Raw genomic sequence first — 10858 nt, 5'->3', positions numbered from 1 at the left:
ACCATACCCTGTGACCAGAAATCTGTTAAACATATACCTGAAGGAGATGAGAGACTAAAAGGAAGGTCCCATGTACATCAAAATATTTGTATTTTTATAGTAGCAAATAAATGTTAAAGTAGACACTCACCAATTGAGGAAATGGCTAGACAAACTGTGGTATGAGCGTCATGGAATATTACTGTAAATTGTGATGAATATGAAGTACAGAAATTTTTATATAAATTGACATAAGGTGAAGCAAGCAAGCAAAAAGAAACAATGTATAAAATTTAAACAAAAATATGAATGAAAATATTTTTAAAAATCAAATCTGTCCTTCAAGAAGAGATGAGAAAAGGTATTTCCCTCTCTTCTCTACAGAAATAGGGGACGAAGGGCATGAAAAAGGGTATATACTATCAGGCACTGTTGATGCATTGGTAACTTTTGCATAACTTTCTTCTTTTCAAATTTTGTTATAAGAGATTGTTCACTGGGAAGGGGATGAGGAAACGATATTTAGAAATGAAAGTGGTATAAAAACAAAAGATATTGAAATTGTTTTAAAAGACATTCTTATGCTTAAAACACATCACAAAGCATTTGGAAAGCAGTTATAACGCTTTAATTCACTCCAGACATCTCTAACAACATTTCTCCAAGTCATAAACACTTTAATATATCCCTGTACAGTTATGAAACAAAGTTGTTGTTGTTTTCCTATTGAGTACTGATATAGTACCAGGATCCCTTTTTAACTCATTAAGGACTTTTTTTTAAATATAAATACTATAATGAACCACTGATTAGATATAAATACAGTAGTTAAGTGCATATGCTGCTAGAAAGTTTAAACAGTAGAAAAATTTAAGAAAGGTTAAATTCTTTAACAGCTTACATACATTCTGTACTTTACACATGAGACAAGGCAACAGAAAGATACAAGCCTTTTTACCTATACAAGAATTTTAGTTCTGCATAAAGAATAACAGAGACAAGAAATTACAATAAGATCACAGTTGCTTTGGATGGCATTACACTCAATTTATCTCATTCCTAAAGCTGTCAACATTCAAACTATGGTTTTTGTCTTCAGCGGGAAAATGAACTGAGCTTTCAAATTGAAGACCAATATATGATTGTTTTTAATAAAGTGATGGGAAATGCCACCATATTGGTTAGGACAATGGGAAGCCAAATTTACATAGCAGTGGGCTATATACAAACGTCAAAGATTTTATTAGATATTCAGTGGTTTTATTCAGAGCAGTTGATATAACTCCATTTCTACAGTACACAATGCATTAGGGATTCTCTTTTTGTACCACTGAGTACTAAATATGTAACATACCCAGAAATCAAATAGCAAATTACTCTGTGCTACTAGCCTTCTGGTTGAGCTTTTAACAAAATCAAATTTAGCAGTCCACACCAGTTGAGCCTGATTGCTCAAAGGCTAGAAAGAATCCTTGCACATCTGGTCCAATTTTTATCCTATTACTAAATATTCCCAACTAGTTGCATGTTGAAAGCTGGGAACAGTTTATATCCAAATCTACCTGCAAATCAAATGTAGTCATAGCTAGTCTTTTCACTGATATTAGATTGGAGAAAATAAATCCACAGTTCACAACTAAATCCAGTGGTGAAACATCCAATGATACATACTAAAAAAGCTTCAAAGTGCCACCACAAATATATTTCCCTCCATTGTGATTGTATTCCTTTCCTTCTATGGTCAGCAGAAACGAAATCACATGGGGACATGGGTGTAGAAAATGGTAGTGGGTGATGATGCTGTGATCAATATTAAGTATCAGGCATGCACAGTAATTACCTTCCTTAGGTGTTTCATCTCTTTCTTTACATTCCTATTTACAAGCCATAGTATGTATAAAGAAAGCATTTAGCAATGTTTAAAACAAGGATGTTTACATTTTGACCTGTGTTTTCAGGGGAAGAGGGGAGAAGCAGAGGAAGGAAAGATTCCCTTTCTATCTAGTGATACTGAAATGTCCCTTTTCTCACCCCACCTTTTGTAACTTGCCACACACATGGTAGATATGAAATACAATGTTGATGAACAATTTTTAGAGAAGCACCAAAATTAAAAAATGGTGGTCTTATGATAAAAAAGGGCCTATCCCCACTCTGATAGCATGCCATAGTTGGAGATCATTTAATAAAGAACACTGATGTAAAATAAACTCAGAGGGTATAAAGTTCTTGAGGATATTCTTGAGGATAATTCAGTTTTTTCCTTTCTTAGTCTAAAAAAAAAATCTTACATCTTTCAGGAGTCAAAAAAGTCTCTTATTCATTTAAGCAGCTGAACCAAGATTTTCACACCATACAAGTGAAATGCAATGTTTTTTTCCCTGTTTATTATCAATAACAAATGAGAGAACCAAAAATTTTGTTTTCTTAAAATCATTGTAAGAAGAAATGTTTCAATTCCAAGTTGATATTGGGGCAGTGGTGGGGAAAGGATAAGTGGGACAGAAAGGGAACAAAATCTGGTTACATTTTTCCCAAAAGCATCATTTCCCTTAAATGTCATAAACCAAATTGGTTGAATAAATTTCAATTACTTGAGTTTTGCTAACTTACAGCTTAACATATTTAAATGGAAAGAGTTATATGTACAATGTGTAAACAAAAACATACAGGTAAGTGTGCAATTAAAAATGGTAGTGAGCAACAGTTTTGCTCATTGGTAAAACAGGTATTTTTCTTGAAGAAAATCAGGCTGCAAATGAATAGCATTTTGCTCCCTTTCTACAGTAAGCATAGACCCAGCGAATTCCTTTCACTCTGTCTTACTCAAGGTCCTATCCTGAGGTCATGGCTATTTTCAAAGACTGGTAAAATTAAGCCTCTCCTCCCTAGAGGACACTTATAACGAGAACTTGATAGGTCTCCAAGTATCTTTTCCTTATCAACTGGAGGAGCCATGTCTGGTCAGAGCTAAGGCAGCATTTTTTTTTTCAGACCTTTAGAGAAGTCAGTTTACTAGGCCCTTTCCTGACATTCTCCCCAATTCTAGAAACACACTTGTATTAGTTAGGATTTTAAATGAGTAAATGCTTGATTTAACGGGCTGACCCACTGGAAGGATTTCTCAAGTTCATTTTTTTTTTAATATCTTCACCATTCAAACCTGTCATTTTCATTCTCTAATTGCCTTAATTTTTTAGTCACTCACTGTTCCTGGTTTTGATATGCTCCCACCACATGAGAATTAAACTGGACAACAATAATGGTGATGTCATCCCTATACATCCGAGCAAGCTCCTCAGGAAGACTGAGCATTTTGGAGAGGCGCTCGTGATCAACAGCCCCAAATTCATTATTGCCAACAGCATGACGAATGAGATGGGTGGCTGCATTTTGATCTTCAAATGCAGAAGAAATCTTGGCTCTCCTTTCTGCTAAGAGACCATGCATCTGTCCCAGAGTTACCTTGTAACCACCGACGGAGATAGGACTTTGCTGATGAACTCCAGTCAGGTACTCGCCTACTATTTTAACCACATCCTGCCTGTGCATGGTCTCCCACAGACCATCAGTCGCCAGCACCAGAAACTTATCCTGTGGCCTTAACCTGTGGTATATTACTTCTGGCTCAGCAGTGAGATACGGGGGGGTATAATAATTGGGGGGGATAAACTTGGTATACTCATTGTCATTCAACTGATCTGGGCCTGATTCTATCACCCTCTTCTGAAGTTCAATGCTCCACTTGAACTTCACATCTCCAAATGCTCGGAATGGCATCAGCAAACCCAGTAACCGGTCCTGCTTCACGACACTTTTGGCCTCAGCCTTGGGATGCTCTAGTTTTAGCCTTTCCACTTCACTTTCATTCTGTGCATTATGATCATTGGAAAGGGTGACTGCCGACCATGAGCCATCTTCTTCCTGTACCCCCAGCATGGCCCGGCTGTCCCCGGTATTGGCCACGTGCAGGTCAACCCCATCCACGTGGGCCACACAAGCAGTGGCCCCTGAGAAGGCCACTCGCAGCACCAGGTAGTTGAGGAAAGAGTTGGGATCCCCTACTTGTGCTTCTAGAGAGATGTCATTATCAAAGCCTCTTGAAGGCATTAATCAAAGCCTCCTTGACATCAGTGGTTTCCCCAGTGTTCAGGTCTATGAGCTCTTGCCAGTAAGTCCTCAAGCTGTTGAAATAAAGTTTGGATGCCTCTCTACTGAAATAATCATTGGGGTGCTTGTGCCACTGCAGGATGGGTAAAAGGGCTCGGCCACTCTCCACGGCATTTTCTATCTCTAACAAAGTCTCATGGGGCAACAAAGAGACCGCGATGTAGTAAAAAAGCCTTTCACTGACTGCCTGAGAGCAGGCACATCCCGCATGACCGTCAAACACCCCCAAGAGCATCCCCCTGGTCTGCAAGCAAGTCGCTGCACTCCTGCGGTCCTCGATGGGGGCATTGGCAGGCAGCTGATTGCTGTCAAATCCAAGAACAGAACTTACATTTTTGCCGTCAAACTCAGGTACCTTAAAACTGTACTCGTTGGCTTTTAGGATACTGTTGACCTGCGGAGGCGTGAGGTAAAATCTCTGAGGGGTGGTAGCGTATCTCCTCGTGTGGGTATACTGCCAGAAGTGATCCTTTGGCCGAAGAAGTCGAGAATGCCTTCTGAGGGGTGTATCTCAGGCGGCTGACAGGGAAGGGAGGTGGGGAGCAGCACAGATGTGAGTGGTGGCAGTAGCATGCGGTGCCACAGATACGGCTGAGCTCACAGTTACGGATGAGGGGGAAAAGCAGCTGAGTCGGCGCCGGCATGGCATCAGAGTACAAGGGCAGGCTGGAACTTCTGACCGGGATTCCTGGATGACAAATGAAACAAATGCAAAGAAAAAAGAAACATATATATTTGATTAGAGAAATGAACTTTCACACCTCTGCCAAGCATTATTTCCACAAGCACAGCTAATGGCAACTTTCTAAATGTCTTGCTGCTGTCGTTCGATCGTGTCCGACTCTTCGTGACCCCACTTGGGGTTCCCCTGGCAAAGATAATGGAGTGGTTTGCCATTTCCTTCTCCAGTTCATATCACACATGAAGAAACTGAGGCAAACGGGGTTTGCCCGGGGACACACAGCTAGAAAGTGTCTGTGGCCAGATCTGAACTCGGGAACATGAGTCTTCCTGACTCCAGGCCCAGCACTCTATCCACTGTACTACCTAGCTGCCCTTCTAAACTCTTGGCTTTCTTTAAATCTCAACTAGAGTGTTCTCTCCTTCTGACTGCCTTCAGCTGCTAGGGCTCTCTCTCTAACCAAATTACCTTATATTGACATATCGCAGCCCCCCAGTAAGCAACTGGAGGGCAAGACTGTTGTTTTAGCACACCCCCACCCCCAGCACCTAGGAGAATCTTGCACATAGCAGTTTACCTTGTATATGCTCACAGATAGATAAACACATACACACAGACGTGGGTATATTAACTCCTATGAGAGAAGGTAAGCAGGGACTGATTCTTTGGATCACGGCATTTAGCACAATGCTTCATATACAGCGAGCACTGAATCAATGCTTGTTGACTGACAGTAATACTTATTAAATATTTCTTGAGCTGAATTTAAAAGCCAATTACCCAGTTATATAAATCTTTCAATAAAATCCTAACTGAGTCTCTCATTTTGGCACAGAAGTGTTCTTAAAGTTTTTGTGCCAGTAGGACCTCAAGTAGATTTTACAAAGCTAAAATGCCTTCAAATCTAGAGTTGGGGGCAGACAGTAAAAACTTGTCTAGCTAAGCTGAATTTACTTTCATTAATAAAAGGTTATCTATGAGCTGAATTTCTGCAAAAAATCAAGAAACCCACTTGCTAATATGAAGATGGGCTGTAACCAACGTTAGTGGAAAGTATGCAAACCAGACCACAGATTCTTTCAATACTTAAAAACAATGTATTACACAGGAGCTAAAATTCTCCCTCCTAGTGGCCATTTGACTGCTCAATATGGCTTCTGAAATAAGCACAAAAGAAGGATAGACTGGGGATAGAGTGGGGATAAGAAGGAAGAGAAGCTTAGCTCATTTGGCTACTCATTAGCAGCTCTGTTTAGTGAGCTGGTGAAAGAGAGGGTAAAACTATTTGTTGAAATGAGACTGTGGTTATCCACAGGCTTCACTGATGTGTACTGTCCTCATTCCTCATGATAAAGGGTTCTAGGACACATAAACAGCCTGTTATTGATGTGAAGAACAGTTTCGGTTTTGGAATTTAATTCTCCTGCTAAAATGGTCCTAGTTTGTCAGTTCCAATACATTTTTCCTCCATGGTGGATGGCAACATTAAAAAATGTTCTCTTTCTTAGCTCCTTAATAAAAAACCATACTTCACTGTGTCAGGGCATTTGCTGCTCCAACAGCGCTCTAACACTTCAGGAAGAAATGTATAGAATTATCATCACATATAAAAATTAGAATTTACTATGAATCAGTATACACAGTCCAAGCAAAATATTAAACATTTATCTAGAAAACACAACAAATGTAGAGTTCTAACATGGATAATTCATGCGGGGGGGGGGAAACTACATTCCTTTTCCTAGACAGCAGGCATTTCTGCATTAATTATCCAAGTAAATGTTTTAAGCAATTGCCTTGCCTCTTCTTCACCTGGTGGGTATAGACACTGACTTAGAAAATAACAAAGGGAGGGGAGGAAGGAGGATAAAATATCATCTAATTCATTTCTCTGACATCCCTGTGAGAAACTAAACACAACAAAAAGAAAAAAAAGTGAGGTGCACTAAACTCCATGTCTTTTTTTTTTGAAGGGTAGATTTAACAAGAAGTGACAAGTGGAAATAAAACTCTGAACAATCAATCCTTGTTTCTAACAGATCAAGCAATGAAACTGCTCAAAAAGCCTTTTAGAAGGGTTAGCGATCACCCTATATTTGATGTCAATGACTAAGAATGGCTACATTTCTAGAAAATGAAAATGAAATCAAAATGGATGGTTAGAATTTTAGGAACAAGAACAGGTGACTCAACAGTGCTGACTGACTGCAGCCCTGAAAGACAATATTTCAGCTGGAACAATCAAAGAACGTCATACTTCAGTCAGGCCTAACAACTAAAAGCCCTCCAAAACGTACTTGAAAGTCAACCAAAGGTTAAATCAATATGACTTGAGCCAAGAGATGTACCCAGATGTAGACAGACCACATGCTACTGGCCTGCATCCACCCTGCATGTTTTTTCAGTTTAGATTTGCAGTGCAGAAATCTTAATCAACTCAACCTGAGAGCATTCCATTATACAAATATTTTTCTGTTACATAAAAAACAAAATTTTGATTTAAAAATAAGAAAAATGTTTCTTGATGATCTAAATCTAGGGTTCAAATATCCATGAAGCCCCCTTCCTCCAAGGAGTCTGTGGATGGATTTCAGGGGGGGTCTATGAACTTTGGGGGAAAAAAATCTCATCTTTATTTTCACTAACCTTTGATTTCCTTGTTAATTGCATGTATTCTATTTTATGCATTTAAAAACATTATTCTGAAAAGAGGTCCATTAGCTTCACCAGATTCCTAACAAGGTCTATAACATAAAAAAAAAAAGGCTAAGGACCCCCTGATCTAAGTAGGGAAGCAGTTTACATCTGTTCAAACTTGTCAGCTTAAGATTTTTTTCAAAAAGCCAAAAAAAAAAGACATTTCAATTAAGAGAAAATCAAGTTCCATTTGGTTTTTGCTAGACAGAGAGAAAACAGGATTTCGTTGAATTTGTTGTCTTTTCTCCAGGAAACCATCACCCTGATAACAACTATCTTATTTTTTAGGCAGTTTTATCCAGTTTGTGGCAAAATGATTACAATTTCACAACACAGATAAAATTGCATGGTACTCTGAACTATGCATTTGAACAGCAGGTGGGTTTCATACAATATTCAAAATAGCAAATATCTCTAAGACTCCTTTGCTGAAAATCCCCTTAAGATTTATCTTTAAAAATTTTAAATTTCAGCACAAATCCTTTTATTCAAGTAACCTGTCTTATAGGAGTATGCCTCAGTTTCCTGTGATATCCCAACAACCATTACATCCTTCTAAAAGAGAAATGATGAGGAAGAAGTGGTAATAAATGAAAGCCCACTCCTATGAGCCACTGTGCTAGGTTGCCATGTGATCTGTTTCCTTCATGAGGCTGAAGTTTTGAGTTGATATCACTGGCACTAAATGGTCTCTCCAAAACCCTGAAGTATAGTTCTTTCTGGATCATACCTCACTAAAATACTCCGAGATCAAAACTTTTGCTAACAAGCTTGCTGAATTAGAATGAGGTTGGGGGCACTTGATTCTAAGATGCCGGAAGGAAGGAAGGAAGGAAGGAAGGAAGGAAGGAAGGAAGGAAGGAAGAAGGAAGGAAGAAGGAAGGAAGGAAGGAAGGAAGGAAGGAAGGAAGGAAGGAAGACGACAGAAAGACAGGACACCTACAGATGTTAATAAATTGACCAAATTCTCATTTTTCTTACCACAGTCTCACTTAAAAGTTCAAGCTTTATGACCTAGACTTAAACCACAGAATCCTAACAGTCTCGTACATACTGCTCAAGCAACAGTGGCTGATTTTGCCAGAGTGATTTTTGAAAAACCTCCTGAAACTAAAAGCAGGGCAAAGAATGAATCTATTACTTGCGTGAACACTGCTGCACCTATGCTAGGGATTGAAAATGACTATTTCATAAACAAACCTCTGAATCAAACCAACTGGTATATGTTACTCTTCCACTGATTCCAGTCTCCTATCTTTCAAAGGCTTTTTTTTTGGTACACAAAAATACAGTATTAATTATCTCAATGTAACACAAATACAGTATTACTTTAACATAAAAAAACAAAACAAAACACAGTATTAATTACCTTAAAAAAGAAAGCTTTAATATAAATTTATTAAAGAAACCGCCAAAAGGATCATTGCTGTTTTTCTGCATTTTCTCAGTGCCTATTGGTGGGGGAGTTGTTTATTCAGAGTTTCACCCATCCCAAGGTGATATTCCAATGAATTAATTAGATTTTCCAAACAGGAAGAGAGGCACTGCCCAACACTCTTTTGATGCTTCCTTTATCCCTAAACTGAAATCTGCCTAACCCAGAGACATCAGTTGCAATCTCCATAAAGCTCAGGATGTCTTTGTCTTCTATTCTTACCTGTCCCCTTAATTTCAAATTGCTTCCCCCCCTCAAAAAAAAAAGACTTAGAAAAATAAAAATAAAAATAAAAAACAACCTTCCCTTGAGTACCTGAAGCTGGTGGTTAATATAATACCTACCAATTCGCCTGGACCCGGGACACACACACATTCTCCTGTCATCACAACACGGAGCCGACAACATCCACACCCCGCACGGGCAGCAACAGCAGCGACAGCAGCACCGGCCCATTGAAAGCAAGGCAGAGATTAATAATATTAGAGAGGGAGGTGAGGAGCAAGGGGGAGGAGGAAGGGCTCCGGCTAGTGAATGGGGAAGGAGGGGAGGAGGAGGAGGAGGAGGAGAGGAAACCAAACAAATGCACACGGGGAGAGTGGGGAGCATAGCAATACCAAGGGGCGGCAGGCAGAGCAGACTTGCGGCCCCCTCCCCACATTCAGGGGTGTCCAGGTACAGCAGAGAAATAATGCAGCAACAGCAGCATCCACCAAGCAGCACCCCACAAGCCCCCCATCCCCTGCCGGCGTGGTAGCCCCCAAACCCAGCCACGTCCACGACGAGCTTTGAATGCAGAGCTAGAACTGGACCCCATCTTCAGCAGCACAAGGGAGGGTGGGGGACACAGGCACTGGGAAGCCCACGGAAGGGCAGGTGTAAGGGGGGAGGAGGGTTAAGCCACACACCGAGCAAGGTCCGGCGAACAGGGCACGCAATCTCCCACTGACTCGCATGAGACCGCGGGGCCTAAGAATTCCGGGGCTCTGGCCCCGAATTCCTCCCACATCCCGCACCACATTCAGCGCGCTGGCATCCGAGAACTCAGGTGGCGCGGGAGGGTCTGCGTGGGGTGCGTGGCGCTCTGCCTCGTCTCCTCGGGGCTGCGGAGCTGAAAGCACTCGCGCTCGCTAAGCTCTGACATACGCTTCCTACCCTGCCCACGCACGCCCACGCCCCCGTGGGAGCACACGCACACTCGGGTACCACCCCCTTAGACGCATTCCAGAGGGAGGGGAGGGCGAGTCCTCTCCCTCGACCACACCTGGCTCCTTCGCCCATCCCCACGGGCGTGACCCACGCTTACTCGGTGCCCCCTCCCCCGCTGCCTCCCCATGCACGCACGCCAGCCAGCTCCACCGGCTCCGGGCAGCCCTGTCCTGCGAGGGCAGCTCGGGGCGCGGGCTACGCACCGGGCACGTCCGGGGAGTCGGCTCCTCTCCCTGGGGAGCAGCAGCTGGAGGGCGACGGGGGCGGCTCCGGCTCCGGCAGCGGTTCCGGCGTCGGCGTCGGCGCCCGCGCCTTCTCCTCCCCGCAGCCGGAGGCGCAGATCCCCGGTGCTCGGGCCCCAGCCCCCGCCCTGTCCCCAGCCCCGGCCCCGCTCTGGCACCTTGCCGGGCGGCCCTGAACCCCTTCTCGCCTCCCTATTGGCTGCGGGGCGGCCGGGTGGGTGGGTACAAGGAAGGCGGGCGTGGAGCCGGGAGCAAGCGGAGAGGGAGGGCTCGGGAGGGGACAGGCAAGGAAGACGTGGGGGAGGCCGGCACAGAGGGAGCTGAGGAGGAAGGGCAGCGTTCTCTCCCCGCGGGCTTTGTGACGTCACGGGGGTCATGCAATCCTTTCCATTCCGCGCCCGCCTCCCATTGGTGCGACTTCGTCGGGTTCACGTGACCGCCCCC

At 42.7% G+C, this 10858-nt stretch overlaps 1 protein-coding gene across 1 annotated transcript; it reads right to left on the bottom strand.

The window, feature by feature from the left end:
- Nucleotides 1-584: 584 nt before the first annotated feature.
- On the bottom strand, nt 585-10747 carry PDP1 (pyruvate dehydrogenase phosphatase catalytic subunit 1). The gene is given in 5 exon segments (XM_020972870.2): nt 585-4071; nt 4073-4631; nt 4633-4837; nt 9308-9342; nt 10376-10747. Coding segments are annotated over 4 exon segments (1683 nt in total). The 5' UTR covers nt 9339-9342; nt 10376-10747; the 3' UTR covers nt 585-3183.
- Between the last annotated feature and the right edge of the window lie 111 nt (nt 10748-10858).

The sequence above is a fragment of the Phascolarctos cinereus genome, unplaced genomic scaffold (genome assembly GCF_003287225.1).
Source record: "Phascolarctos cinereus isolate Bilbo 61053 unplaced genomic scaffold, phaCin_HiC Scaffold_4;HRSCAF=312, whole genome shotgun sequence".
In the NCBI taxonomy this organism is placed as follows: domain Eukaryota; kingdom Metazoa; phylum Chordata; class Mammalia; order Diprotodontia; family Phascolarctidae; genus Phascolarctos; species Phascolarctos cinereus.
Note: the sequence above shows the minus strand (reverse complement) of the source record. Positions and strands in the feature narration are given on the sequence as shown.